Source organism: Myotis daubentonii, chromosome 15, assembly GCF_963259705.1.
Source record: "Myotis daubentonii chromosome 15, mMyoDau2.1, whole genome shotgun sequence".
Classification (NCBI taxonomy): Eukaryota; Metazoa; Chordata; class Mammalia; order Chiroptera; family Vespertilionidae; genus Myotis; species Myotis daubentonii.
In genome coordinates this window covers 9,969,068-9,984,092 of record NC_081854.1, presented here as the reverse complement: position 1 = coordinate 9,984,092, position 15,025 = coordinate 9,969,068, and the positions used below count along the sequence as shown (strand labels likewise).

General features: G+C 45.1%; 1 protein-coding gene across 1 annotated transcript in view; it reads left to right on the top strand.

Moving 5' to 3' along the window:
- Positions 1-15,025, top strand: part of SAE1 (SUMO1 activating enzyme subunit 1) — a 78,268-nt gene that overhangs the window by 61,637 nt on the left and 1,606 nt on the right. The window contains exons 7-8 of the mRNA XM_059666075.1: positions 1,633-1,777; positions 11,707-11,776. Of these exons, the coding sequence (XP_059522058.1) occupies positions 1,633-1,777; positions 11,707-11,776 (215 nt within the window). The remainder of the gene's footprint in view (positions 1-1,632; positions 1,778-11,706; positions 11,777-15,025) is intronic.

Below are 15,025 nucleotides of genomic sequence, written 5' to 3'. Positions count from 1 at the left end.
GACTGCCAAGTGATTCGGTACAATCGAGGGTTCTAGGAGCTGTGTTCTTGAAAAGAGGAGAGTCATGTTTCCAGATGGCAAACCGTGTCCAAAACAGGCGTCCTGAGCACACGTACACGCGCCCCTGTTTTTAAACCTGCGATGTGCAGAGCCCGACCTGGGCATTAGAAAGTTGCCAGAGAAGCAGACCGGGGCCTTTCTCTGGCTGTGGCACCGAGAACGGCATAGCTCAGGAGCAGGCCATGTCTTCTACCTGGGCCTCTGTGGTTTCGGATCTTCTTGGAATACTTTGTAATCCCTTTATGAACGTCTCAGACTTGGACCATCTGTTGTGACTCCTGAATTCTCTGTTCTCTCCCCATCGCCTTCACATGTGCAGACACCAAGACTCACTCGCCTTCCCTTGCACCTTTAATGCCTGGGTCTGCCGGGCACACGGTGAGTGCTTGGCCTTGCTGGCTGAGTGAGTGAATGTGTATTCTTTCTTGGAGCGGGTTCTCAACCCAGGCTGCTCATCACCAGAACTCTGTGAGTCTTAAGAAAACAAGTAGAAAGAAGGACTCATTTCTTATTCTGGGGTGAGTTCCAAATGCATTTTTAAAGAGCCTCACAGCAATTGCCTGGGTTTTCAGTCCACCTTTATTTTTAGGGAGGCGCCCCTTGTACTGATGGAGAGTATAATTTGCCGAATCAGTTCACTTTTTCAGTTCGCAAATAATGATGAAACTTAAATGGAAGCACTTTGTAAACTGTAAAGTCCCCTCCAGATACGAGGTGCTATCTCATAGCAGCCAGGGATCCACTTGTCTCTGTCTCCGCTGATACACGCTCTTGTGTGACAAGGAGGAGATGGAGGAGGGCCCTAGAGACCGCTGTGCGCCTGCCTTGGGGAGCACGTGGGGAACAAGAACACCGCCTGCCCAGCTCGCAGTGAACATTGTGGACAGTGCAGTGGAGTAGAAGGGGTTGGCATTTGATGGACCTTATCATGCTCCTGCCTGTGTGTTTTTGGTTGTGCTAAAAGTTCAAGGCTTGTTAGAGTCTTGTTTCACAGTAGCTCTGATTTGCCGCCATCCTCTCAACCTCTCTCTGGTTCAAAAGCAAAATTAAACACTCGTTTCTGGAGGTTGATGAATTGTTGTACTAAGGGAGGTTTTGTTTGCAATGACTTGCCTGTCTGATGAGTCTGAGCGTTTGGCTGGCCTTTCTGGCTGAAGCAGCCCTTTGAACTGATGCCTAGAATGCATGCCTCCCGCCCCTGACCTCTCTTCTGGGCCAGAGTCAGGCCTTTTCCCTCTGCTGGAAGTTCCCCGCTTCTCCCCAAACACATTCGCTCAGTCATGCTTCCTTGGGGAAGCCTTACCCGGCACCACCGTGTGGGTAGTACAGACCCTCTGCTATACCGTCCTGGCACTCATCACAGTCATGGTAGTTATCTTTGTAATTATTTGATTGCCTTTCTGACTGTATTTGTTGAATAAATGAAACGTGTATTCCCTTTCACTTGGCCCACATTTTAATTAATGTCTAATTCCTAGAGAATGAAAAAAAAAACCCACTTAATTCTCCACATCGACGGGCATTTATTATGAAAAGACTTGCTTTTTAACCTCCTTCTTTTTCCTTCCCCAGTGCTCCTGAAGTTCCGCACGGATAAGGGAAGAGACCCTAGTTGTGATACCTTTGGGGAAGATTCTGAGCTGTTGCTCCAGATTCGAAACGATGTGCTTGACTCCCTGGGTGTTAATCCTGACCTGCTTCCTGAAGACTTTGTCAGGTTGGTCTCGCATTTATTAGTTTGGCCTGGATTGATAAACATCTGCGTATTTGCCTTAAGTTGGGGAGGTGCTTTATGAGACCAAAAGCCCTGAGGGGAGCCTCCTGGGCCACGTTCTGCCAACTTCGCAGGCCTCTGCCTCTCCGTTGCTGTAGCCACAGCGTGTGAGAAAGAGACGTGCAGATTGTTTGTTCAGTAGTTAAATGGTTCAAAATTCAAGGTAGTGTAAAATCTGTATGCACTAGTGCAGCGGTTCTCAACCTGTGGGTCGCGACCCCTTTGGCGGTCAAACGACCCTTTCACAGGGGTCGCCTAAGACCATCCTGCATATCAGATATTTACATGACGATTCATAACAGTAGCAACATTACAGTTATGAAGTAGCAATGAAAATAATTGTATGGTTGGGTCACAACATGAGGAACTGTATTTAAAGGGCCAGAAGGTTGAGAACCACTGCACTATTGTTTACCTTTTTCACTTCAGTGTCTTCTGGGGGTGTTTCCCGGTCAGTACATAGATTCCTCCCTCGTTTTCCCAGCTCTGTATAGTATTCCAGCACAGGAGCAGTAGCGGTCACTGAACCAGTCCCCTGCAGCCTCGAGTTGTGGCCAGGCTTTTGTTACCATGTATGCTGCAGTATATGGCCTTGTGTGTGCAGGTGCACCTGCAGGGTAAATTGATAGACGGGGAGTAGCTGAGTCAGTAGAGTGATTTATTACTTGGTAGGTATTACCCCAGTGCCCTCCATTGATGGCTCACCAGTGTCTACTCTCAGCAGCAAGGACAATTGTGTTCCCAGCATCCTCTCTCTTGGGCACTTGGAGGTTTTCACCTTGGTGACCAGTCTGATTGGAGAAGTCCAAACAGTGACTAGGCCAGGAGCCCCTTCCAGGCAGTTCTGAGATCGTCAGTGCACTCTTGTTTTCTTTCATTGTCTTAGGGAAAAGTTCCTAAATTGCTTTGCTGTGCCTAACCTTTAGCAGCAGTAATAATGGCTGCAATTTATTGAGCATGTATTATGTACATGTTCTCTCTTCACAACAATTCTTTTTATAGGTGAGAAAAAGTTAAAGTTCAGGAAAGTTAAGTGCCTAATCCAAGGTTTATATATATAGCTAATGGCAACAGTACCACGTATTGAAGACGTTCTATGCATTACCACATTTAATTGCCACAATATCCCCTTGAGGTGTGATTATTTTCCCATTATTTAAATGAAGAAACTGAGGCTCAGAAAGATTTCTCTATCACTTGCTCAAGGTTTTAGTAAGTAGCCAACCAAGACCTCACCCAAGTCTCACCATATAATCTGGTCGTAGCGTGCTTCTTTGGTTTTCTTCTAGCAATAAAGTGAATCAGAGTCCCTTCTCCAGTCGTTTCTTTCTCGTGTCTGGGCACCGTGTTTAGACAGTAGCAGACCCCACCGGGTTTAGGACCAGCAGTAGCCTTGGGGTGCTTTGGTCAGTTGTACGGGGAGTTCAGGGCTAATGACACTGCAGGCTGGGCTCCCAGCCGTGCACGCATGTCTTGGTAAAGGGAGGACAGTACGTGGAAAGCAAGTGGTACCTGCTCTGGCTCATGCAGGGCTCCGTTTGCAGGAGACGCTGCCAGGGAGACCAGGCCGCCAAGCAGACCCGTGCCTGGCCGTGCGTATGCAGCCAGCTGACTAATTTGGGCATTTAGAGTGAGTGGCATGGCTCTGTCGCGAAAGTGGCCGCGGCCCTGCTCCGCAGAAGAGAAAGCCACCACCTAACTGCTAACAGCCTAACTAGCTGCTGGCTGGTTTTCTCTCCCAAGTGCTTCCTTCCCCCTCCCACCTGCTCTGCGGAAACCACTTTCCCATGTCTGGGTCCTCGTGTGCTCAGGTGTTCCCTTGCTATTGCTCTATAAGTAAGAGGGGTTTGGTGGCTCTTTGAGGCCTGACATGGGATGGGGTGTCTGGCCGCTCAGGCACCCTCACAGATTGCCCACTGCCAGCTCGGAGCAGGGCTGCGCACTTGAGTAGGGAAGGCTGTGCACAAGTCTCCGTTTCCCTCATCTGTCCTGGTGTGCTTGCGCTGTCCTTTATGTGACCTTATTTATTCTCTTTTTAGAGAGCTTTATTGCTTTTCTGATTAGGAAAGTCACAGGTGCCTGTTGCCAGAAAATGTAGAAGGGAAGAAAAGGATCACCCACGGTCCCACATTGAGAAGTAGCCACAGCTAACATTTCGGGGTTTAGACTCACAGATTTCTGAGTATATTTACCCATACGTGTTCTCCTTTCTAAAGTCAAAATGAAATCAGATTTTCCATGCAATCACCCTCTTTTTTCAGCATGTCATGCCTATTTATGTCAAAATACAGATCCATGTCCTTGTCTGACACATGGTTATTTATTCAGCCATCACCTTATCAGAGGGTATTTAAGTTGTTTGTAGCTTTTCACTATTATATATGTTTATGATGAACATTCATAAATTATATATGTAAATATAACTTTTACTGTTTAAAATTCTTATTGTGGTTAAGTACACACAAATAAAATATAACATCTTAACCATTGAGTACATTCACATTGCTGTACAACCACCACCACCACCTTCCACTAACTTCCCTTTCTGTCTTCTCCAAGCCCATGGCAACTTCTGTCTTCTACCTCTATGAACTTGACTATTCTAGGTATCTCGTATAAATGGATTCATACATTTATGAATTTGTCCTTTTGTGAACTTAACTGTTTTTTTAAAATACAGAATAATATACATGTTATGGAAAAATCAGTACAGAATAAATTCTAAGGTGAACGTGAAAATCACTTGTAATTCCATTACCCAGGGAAAATTACTGATCACTGGTACTGTGTCTTCTACATTTTCTATCAGAGCATAAGTAAAATCAATAAAATCCTTTGTAGATTTTTTTTAAGACTCATTTATTGTTAACAAGGGTGGTGGGAAAAGTTGCAACCTTTTTAGTGAACACTTTGGAAATATGTATCAAGAATCATTAAAATGTTCCCTGTTTGACACAGTAATTCTTCCCCTTACTAATAAGATTATACCCTAAAGAAATAATTTGAGCAAACTTTTATGTACAAAACATACTTATTATATTTTAAAAAAGAGAAATTGGAGAAGCATTAAAGAGTTATTGATAGCTCTGGCCAAGTAGCTCAGTTGGTTAGAGCATCGTCCTGATACACCAAGTTTGCGGGTCCAATCCCCAGTCAGGGCACATACAAGAATCAACCAATGAATGCATAAATTAAGTGGAAGAAGAAATCTCTCTCTCTCTCTCTCTCTCTCTCTCTCTCTCTCTCTCTCTCTCTCCCTCTCCCCCCCCTCCCCCCTCTCCCTCCCTCCCTCCCTCTCTAAAAATCAGTCAATAATTTTTTTAAAAAAGAAATGCAGGACAATGCAATATTATGCATGGATTTAAAATGATGCTTTTTGTCCTGGCCAATGTGGTTCAGTTGCTTGCAGTGTCGTCCCGTACATCCAAAGGTTGTGGGTTCAATCTCTGGTTGTGATGCAGAGGCAACCGATTGATGTTTCTGTCTCTCTCTCTGTTTCTGTCTCTCCCTCTCCCTTCCTTTCTCTAAAATCAATTTTTAAAATGGTATTTACCATGGAAAATGTCAAGCATACAGAAAAATGAAAGATTAGTATAGTAGTGAATACCTATATACCGCTCAGCTAGATTCAGTTGCTAATATTTTGCTTTTATTTTGGGGGAGAGGAGCATGATACAGACACGAGGCTTTAATATACTGCATCCAAATTCATCTCTTGCATTTGGTTCTGTGTCTCTTAATCAAGGGGCTGGCAAACTATAGCTTGCCACCTGTTTTTGTAAACAATGTTTCATTTCATACCTACTCGTGTATTATCTGTGACAGCTTTTGTAGAGTTTTTACAACTTTACAACAGCAGACTTAAAGAGTTTAAACAGACCATATGTCCTATAAATCCAAAAAATTTACTGTCTGATTTTTCACGCACAGTTTTCCAACTCTTGATCTAGAACAGTTTACCACTTTTTGGTATTATTATTATTATTATTATTAGTCTGGTCCAGTTATATTGTAGAGTATCTCATATTCTGGATTTGTCTGGTTGCTTCTTGAGATGTTTGTTTTGTCTTATTTAATTTCCATTATTTAGACTCCCATACAGTAAAATTCATTTTTCTTTTTTTTATTCCTTTCAGAGAAGAAGGGAGAGGGAGGGAGAGATAGAAACATCAATGATGAGAGAGGATCATTAATTGGCTGCCTCCTGCACACCCCGCAATGGGGACCGAGCCTGCAACCCAGGCATGTGCCCTTGACGGGAACTGAACCCGGGACCCTTAAGTCCGAAGACCTACGCTCTATCCACTGAGCCAAACTGGCTAGGGCTAAAATTCATTTTTGTTTCCTCATATGTTTTTTAAAGCTTATATACAGCAAAATTTATTTATTTTTGTTACACAGTTCTATGAACCATGTGTATTTTGTTGTTATTGTTAATCCTCATTTGAGGATATTTTTCCCCATTGATTTTTAGAGAGAATGAAGGGTGTGAAGTTGAGGGGGGAATGGAGAGAGAGAGAAACATCAGTGTGAGACACATTGATTGGTTGCCTCCCACACTCACCCCAACCAGGGCCGGGGATCAAACCTGCAACCCAAGTATGTGCCCTTAACCGGAAATCAAACCCGAGACCCTTTGGTTCATGGGCTGGCGCTCTAACCGCTGAGCATGCTGGCCAGAGCTGTGTGTGTGTGTTGTTTTTATTTTTACAGTTTCATGAATTTTTACAAAGACCTAGAGTTAGGTACCCATCACCACAATCAAGATACAGGAAAGTTTCATCACCTCAGAAAGTTCCCTTGTGGTGCTTTGTTGTAGTCAGCCCCTTCCCCACCAGCAGTAGCTGATCCATTCTCTATTCCTGTACTCCTGCCTTTCCCAGCAATATAATATACAGGCATACCTCAGAGATAGAGAGCTCAGGGTTCCAGACCACCGTAATAACTTGAGTATCACAGTAAGTGAGTTGTAATCTTTTGCTGGTGGAGGGTCTTACAAGAGTTCTTTATATATTCTAGATATAAGTCCTCTTTTCATATATAACTAACAAGATTTCATCCCATTTTGTGGATTGTTTTCTTACTTTCTTAATGGTATCCTGTGTGGGGTTTTTTTAGTTGGTATTGTGTGTGTGTTTGGGGGGGGGGGGTTAATCCTCACCCGAGGATATTTTCCCATTAATTTTTATTATTATTATTATTATTTTTTTTTTTTTTAGAGAGAGTGTGTGTGTGTGTGTGGAAGTGAGGGGGAGAGACACACAGAGAGAAACATCAATGTGAGGGAGACACATCAATTGGTTGCCTCCCACACGTGCCCTTGATTGGATTTGAACCCGGGACCCTTCAGTCCATGGGCCGATGCTCTATCCACTTAGCCAAACTGGCTGGGGCTTTAATGGTATCCTTTGAAGTTTAATTTTAATGAAATACAATTTATCTATTTTCTTTTTTCACACATCCTTCTGATATCACACCACCTAATCTAAGGTCATAAAGATTTATTCCTGTATGTTTTCTTCTAAGAGTTTTCTAGTTTTAACTTTCACATTTAGGTCTGTGATCCATATTCAAGTTAACTTTTGTACAAGCTGTGAGGTAGGGGCTCCCTTTCATTCTTCTGTATGTGGAGACCCAAATGTCCCAGTACCATTTGTTATAAAGACTTTTTCATTCCCCTTGAGTGGTCTAGGCACGCTGGTCAAAAATTAATTGACCATATATGTATGTATTTATTTCTGGACTCTCAGTTCTATTTCATTTATCTGTATGTCTGTTGTTTGATTTGTTTTGTTACTTTTTTTGATTTTTGTTAATCTTCACCCAAGGATATTTTTCCATTGCTTTTTAGAGAGAGTGGATGGGAGGAGGTTGAGGGGAAGAGAGAGGGGGAAGGAAACATCGATGTGAGAGCAAGCTGGCGTTCTAACCATTGAACACACTGGTCAGGGCTGTGTGTCTATTTTTATGCCAATATAATGTGATGTTGATTACTATAGCTTTGTTAGTAGTAAGTTTTTAAATTGGGACACATGAATTCCTCAACTTTCTATTTTATTTTATTTTTTAATCTTTATCTGATGACATGTTTACTGATTTTAGAGATAGAGGAAGGGAAACATCAATGTGAAAGAGAAATATCGTTTGGTTGCCTTCTGTACACACTTTGGGCATCAAACCCGCAACCTAAATATGTTTCCTGACTGGGAATCGAACCTGCAACCTTTTGGTATATGGGACTACACTCCATCCAACTGAGCCATCTGGCCAGGACCAACTTTGTTCTTTTTGCAAGATTATTTTGGCTATTCTGGATCTCTTGTATTCCCATAGGAATATTAGGATGGATTTTGCCATTTCTACAAAACAGGCACCTGGAATTTTGATATAGTTATTTCTGTCAGATATATAATTTGGGGAGTATTGCTCTCTTAACATTATTAAGTCTTCTGATCCATGTACATGAGATATATTTTCATTTATTTAGGTCATTTATTTCTTTCAACAATATATTGTAGTTGTTGTTTTTTTAATTAAATCTTTATTGTTGAAAGTATTACGTATGTTCCTTTTTTACTCCATGGACCCCTTCTAGCTCGCCCCTGCCCCCCGACCCAGGCCTTCACCACCTTATTGTCTGTGTCCATGTGGTATGCATATATGCATAGAAGTTCTTTGGTTGATCACTTACCACCCACCCGCCCCCACCTTCCCTCTGAGATTCCACAGTCTGCTCTGTGCTTCTGTGTCTCTGGATCTATTTTGTTCATCAACTTATTTTGTACATTAGATTCCACATAGGAGTGATATCAGGTGATACTTGTCTTTCTCAGACTGGCTTATTTCGCTTAGCATAATACTCTCCAGGTATATATTGTAGTCTTCAAAATTTGTTTTACACCTCTGTTGTTAAATTTATTTCTAAATATTTTATTTTGGATGCTACTATGAGTGGAATTCTTAACGTCATTTTTACAATGTTCAGTACTAATGTATAAAAATACAATTGATTTTTGTATGTTTATTCTATATCCTGTAAGCCTTGCTAATTAATTTAATCATCCAAGTAATTTTTCTGTGAATTCCTTAGTATTTTCTATATACCAGATCATGTTATCTGTGAATATGTATTGCTTCTTCCTTTCCAATCTGTGGTCTCTTATTTCTCTTCTCCTTCCTAAACTGCCCTGGCTAGAACTTCAGTACAATGTCCAGTAGAAGTGGTGAGAGCCGACATCTGTATCTTGTTCCTGATCTTGGGAAAGCAGCTTTCAGTCTTTCACCATTGAGTAGGTGACAGCTATGAATTTTTCATAGATGCCCTGTATCGAGTTGCAGAAGTTTTCCTATATGTTACTGGTTTGGTTTGCTAGCATTTAGTTGAGAGAATATACTTAGCTGTGGCCAGTATTCTTGGTGGTTAGAGCATTGGCCCGCCCACCGGAAGGTCTCATGTTTGATTCCCAGTGAAGGGCCCATACCTGGGTTGCAGGTTTGCTCCCTGACCCTGGTTGGAGCGCATGTGGGTAAACTACCAGTTGAAGCATCTATCACATCTATGTTTCTCTTTCTTTCTCTCCCCCTCCCTTCCTCCCTTCCACTCACTCTCTGAAAATAAATGGAAAAAATAGCCTTTGATGAGGATTAACAAACAAAAATAAGAATAATAATATACTTTAAATTTTTTAAATTTGATTTTTTTTTTTTTTTTAATTTATCGGTTTGAGAGAGAAAAACATTGATTTGTTGTTTCACTCATTTATGCACTCTGGTTGATTCCTGCATGTACTCTGACCAGGGATTGAACTGCAACCTAGGTGTATCATGAAGACATTTTAACTATCTGAGCTACCTGGCCAGGACACAATAATATACTTTAAGAGAGAAAAGGCAGAATATTACACTGTGTGGCATGATCACAAGAGAATACGTGTGTGTTTTTTGTTTTTGTTTATTTTATATATATATATTGTTTTGATTTTTTACAGAGAGGAAGGGAGAGGGATAGAGAGTTAGAAACATCGATGAGAGAGAAACATCAATCAGCTGCCTCCTGTACACCTCCTACTGGGGATGTGCCCGCAACCAAGGTACATGCCCTTGACCGGAATCGAACCTGGGACCCTTCAGTCCGTAGGCTGACATTCTATCCACTGAGCCAAACCGGTTTTGGCAAGAGAATACGTGTTTTGTTTTGTTTTGTTTTGTTTTTTAATAAAAGGGGAAATTCTGGCATTTTTTTTTAAATATATTTTATTGATTTTTTACAGGGAGGAAGGGAGAAAGATAGAGAGTTAGAAACATCGATGAGAGAGAAACATCGATCAGCTGCCTCCTGCACATCTCCTACTGGGGATGTGCCCGCAACCCAGGTACATGCCCTTGACCAGAATCGAACCTGGGACCTTTCAGTCCCCAGGCCGACGCTCTATCCGCTGAGCCAAACCGGTTTCGGCGAAATTCTGGCATTTGATTATCTTTGAATAGTAGAATTCTGAGTGATAGTGTTTCTTTGTGATAGTTCTCTATGTCTTATAGTTCTATAATAGACCTTGATAAACAGTAGGAAAAGTTACCTCTGGCTGAACAGAGGAAGTGCTGATCCTTGCTGGGGTTGGGGTGGGGAGGTAGAAGGTAGAAGTTGGTGGAAGGTGGAAGTTGTGATAATAGCCTTTCTAAAGGGCTTTTTTTAAAGGGGCAAAATGTATCAGAACCCAGATGTATGATTGCAATGTTGAACAGTCTAAATATCCATCAGATTATAGTGTGGAATGAATAATAGTTGATATTATTTGGGTTTAAAATAGTATATGTTTAGCCCTGCCAGCATGGCTCAGTGGTCGAGTGTCGACTTATGCACCAGGAGGTCATGGTTTGATTCCTCGTCAAGGCACTTGCCCGGGTTGCGTTGTGGGCTCAGTCCCAGTGGGGGGCGTGCAGGAGGCAGCCAATCAATGATTCTCTCCCATCATTGCTGTTTCTATCTCTTTTTTCCTTTCCCTTCATTTCTGAAATAAAAATATGTATATATGTTAAAAGGAGAATCATCGATCAGTTGCCTCCTGCATGCCCCACATTGGGGATGGAGCCTGCAACCTGGGCATGTGCCCTTGACTGGAATCAACCCGGAACCCTTCAGTCCACAAGCTGGAGCTCTAGCCACTGAACCAAACTAGCCAGGGCTGGAGGTGGTCTCTTGACCATAGGGTTCCTTTGGGAAGCTGCAACTTGTCTATGTCCCAGTTTGTTCATTTAAGAAATATCTTTGAGTTTAGGGCTAGGAACCGGGGAAGTAGTGGGAGATAGGGTTTAGCTACCCAGGATGGGTGATTTGAAGGGTTGATGACAGTATCAGCTAACATTTGTCCTCTGGCCCAAGAAGGGCTGGCATCTATGTGGGTAGTGAAGACTGTTTTCTATCCCCATACTTTCATATCAGATCCCAAATTTCCCATGCCTCCTGCATGTTACCACAGGCCTTCTCCCTGACCTGTGTCTGGGAATAGCATATGGAACCCACCGCCCATTGTGGGTAAGGATAGAATTGCTAGAATGTGACCGGGGCACTGACACATCTGATATTTGAAGGACCTTATTTTTAGGATGCACAGATATAGTCTTTCCTTTAACCTAAAAAAAAAAAAAAAAAAGTGTTGTGAAACAGCTCCTGCCTGCCAAGGTTCAAAGGTCTCCCAGCCACCATCTGACCCCTGGACTGGATTTAACCTTCACGCCTAGATGCCAGCATTAGCATTGCTGTCAGGATTGACTCCCTGGCAGATGTTTCATTCAGGCAGCCCTTTGCTGGCCCTTCTACATGTCCTACCCCCTTTCTGTTCCTCCGTGTTCATTTCACTTGTCTTCCCTTCTAGGTTCTGCTTCTCCGAGATGGCTCCTGTGTGTGCAGTGGTTGGAGGGGTCTTGGCCCAGGAAATCGTGAAGGTAAGCAGTTGCTGTGGAGATGACAGTTCATCCCCCGCACACCTTGTAGATGTGCCGAGAGGGCACTGGGCTCTCTGGGCTCCCTGGTTTCTCTGACCCCGCTCTTCCTTGTTTCATGCCCCGCCCTTCCCCTTCCTTCCCTTTTCCAGCCCAGGTGGGCATTCAGCAAATGACCTCTGAGTGCCGCTCTGTGCTGAGCCCAGAGCTGGACATAGTACTGCCCCCCATCCCAGCTGACCTGCCCAGGGGGCTGGTGCTGATGCTGTTGGCCAACTATTTGCTTCTCCTGGCTCTAGGAAGTGGGTGCTGTCGTGATGCCCTCTTAAGGAAGGACACTGCTGAGGCCCTGAGAGGGACTCCAGTCCGTGCTCTTCTCCTCGACAGGGTTTCTCTGTCCATCACCATGGCCCCAGAGTTCCTTCTTGTTAATCCCACCCGTAGACCCGTAGTATTTACAGAGGAGGCGGACAGCCAGGACCAGTGCCTGTGCCTGTGCAGGAGCCCACAGGCGCTGCAAGGGGGGCCTGTGACATGTTGGGTAGCTGTCATTGGCACTCTCCAAGGGGAAGTGTCTTACCTGGGGCCATAGCTAGGGCAGCATTTTTCATTTCTTCTGGAAGAACATTTGGGCTGCTAAAGCTATAGCATACCCTCAAAAAAATTTTACTTCCTCTGGGAACTTTGCTATTTGCCCAAAGACGTTAGAGTGGCCTTTGTCAGGGTCTCGGTGCTCATGGACTTGCAGTGTTTTGTCCTCTCCGTGGGCAGCGTTGTGCTGGTCCATGACAAAGTGCAGTGATGGAGAATCAGAAGGTGGGAATGGGAATGTAGGTATTCTTGTGGCCTGTAGTGATAATCCTATCCTATATAATCCTATATAATAAAACCCTAATGTGCAAATCGACCAAACAGCAGAACGACCAGTCGCTATAATGTGCACTGACCACCAGGGGGCAGACGCTCAATGCAGGAACTGACTCCTGGTGGTCAGTGCACTCCCACAGGGGAAGCACCACTCAGCCAGAAGCCGGGCTTACGGTTGGCCAGTGCAGCAGCGGTGGGTGGTAAGGAGCCAGGGGTCCCGGGCTGCGAGAGGTGCATGCCCGGCTGAGGGACTCCACCCTCCACCCCCACCCCCCAGTGCATGAAATTTCATGCACCGGGCCTCTAGTAATAGATAACCAGTGCCATACAGAGACTGTTCCTTACATGGATGAACTAATTTATCCTCCCAGCAGCCGCAGAGGTAGAAGTGTGGTGATCCCTGATGTATAAAGTGGGGTGGAGGTGCAGGGAAGTGGGGAGCCAGGATTCGAGCCTAGGCAGTCTGGTTTCTGGGCCTGTGTTCTTCCCCACTTGGTCATCATGCCTCAGGCACTGTCCCAAACTGACACCCAGTCCAGCGGCTCTGCGTCTGTGTGGACCCAGGGCTGCTGTCCTTGCACCCCCAGGCTCACTCTGCACATCCCATGAGAAGCCGCTCCCTGGATTTTTCGTATGGGATGGAGATTTGGGGTCAAAGCAGGTGGCCTTGACCCGATTGCTTGCAGCGGCTTCTCTGCATCCCAGTCCTAACCTCTAATGCAGCCCCCTCCTCGCCGCCTGCTGGGGACAGCTGTTGCCAGCGTCTTGTTTCTGTTTATCCCAGCGAGCCAGAGCGCTCTGCATTCTCGGTTGCTGGGCGTGTCTGGAATCTCCTCCTGCCCCCATCTGGCTTGGGAAGCACTTTACCTTTTGCCCCATGTTCACCCCGTGCCCTGCTGTCTGGTCCCCACCACTCACTCCACTCCCCCTGCTTAACACAGGTCAGCCTTCAGTCAGCTGGCGGTAGGCTCTCCTGAGAGGCCATCTGACCGTCAGAAAGTGAACACTAGGAGGTGGGGGACAAATGTAAACTCTGTCCCCTTGGAATCATCTGTTTCCTTCCTTCTGCATTTCAGACACCATGTGTTCTGCCCACGTCCTCCGGTGCCATGCTCCCTTAGGTGGAAGTCGTCCTTCCTTCCCCGTCCACAGTAGGGCCCCTGCACTCAGTGTACAGGTGACCGTGACAGTGGCCATCTCGGGCTCCAGGGTAGGCCGCATTGTAACCCGTAAGTTGGGTTCCTTCCAGGCTCTAGGAGTTCTGGCTGTGGGCTCCTGGGCCTTCCACCCGGCTGAGGGCTTGGGATCCTCAGCCATTGGCAGGGGGTGCTGGCCCCCATTAGTCGTAGCAGCTCCCACTTACTGAGCATCTGCGCTGTGCCAGGTACATTACAAGACTGGTCGCATTTCATTCTCCCAGAAACCCTAGCAGGCAGGAGCGAGCCTGTCAGATCCGAGCCCCCTCCTCAGGATCTAGCACTACACCTGACGCGATTAGACGCTAACACATCTCCTTGGACAGGTGGCTGAATAGCCCCTTAAAGTAGGTACAGTTGTCCCACTGACAGATGAGGAAATGGATTGGGATTGGCGCTCAGTTCAAGGAGAAGTTCAGGACGTTTAGAGCAATTTCTAACCTTGTAAGTGAGATCGTGCCTTATGAGTGACACCATGGAGCTCCCTGGGACCCACTGCCTAGAAGCTGGCCAAGGTGATGGTAGCCCTGTTTGGGTTCAGAACCTCTTAGATCACCGGCACGTATGGGCCCAGAGCTGTGCACACATGACTCAGCTTGTGAATTCAGGTTGTCTGACCCTATCCTTAAAAGTGCTGGGTCCCTCCCTTCCACTCGCTCTAAAAATTGGTGGGAAAAATATCCTCGGGGGAGGATTAAAAAAAGTGCCGTGTCCGTCTGTTTACCCCACGAGACAGTCATCGTGTCTGTGGCTGAAGAGCTGCTCCCAGGCCTGTCCTGCGGCCGGGAGGCGAGGGCTCCGGAAGCCGCAGCGAGGTGTGTTGGAGGGAATCGCTGCCCTTCTGTCACAGCCATGACAATTACCCCTGCACCTCGCCAGGTGCTGCTCCTTCATGCCAGGCACTGGTGAAGGGGTTTGAGGTATATCATCTCGCTTTTCTTTTTTTAATCTTTGTTGTTGAAAGTATTACAGATATCTCCTTTTTCCCCCCATTGACCACCTAGCCCACCCCCGACCCAGGCCTTCACCACACTATTTATTGCCCGTGTCCATGGGTTATGCATATATGCATACAAGTTTTTTTGATTGAGCTCATCTCTTTTTCTTTAAAAAAAAATACGTTTTTATTGTTGTGTTGTTGTTTTTTTAGAGAGAGGGGAAGGAAGAGGGGAGAATCATTGATCAATTG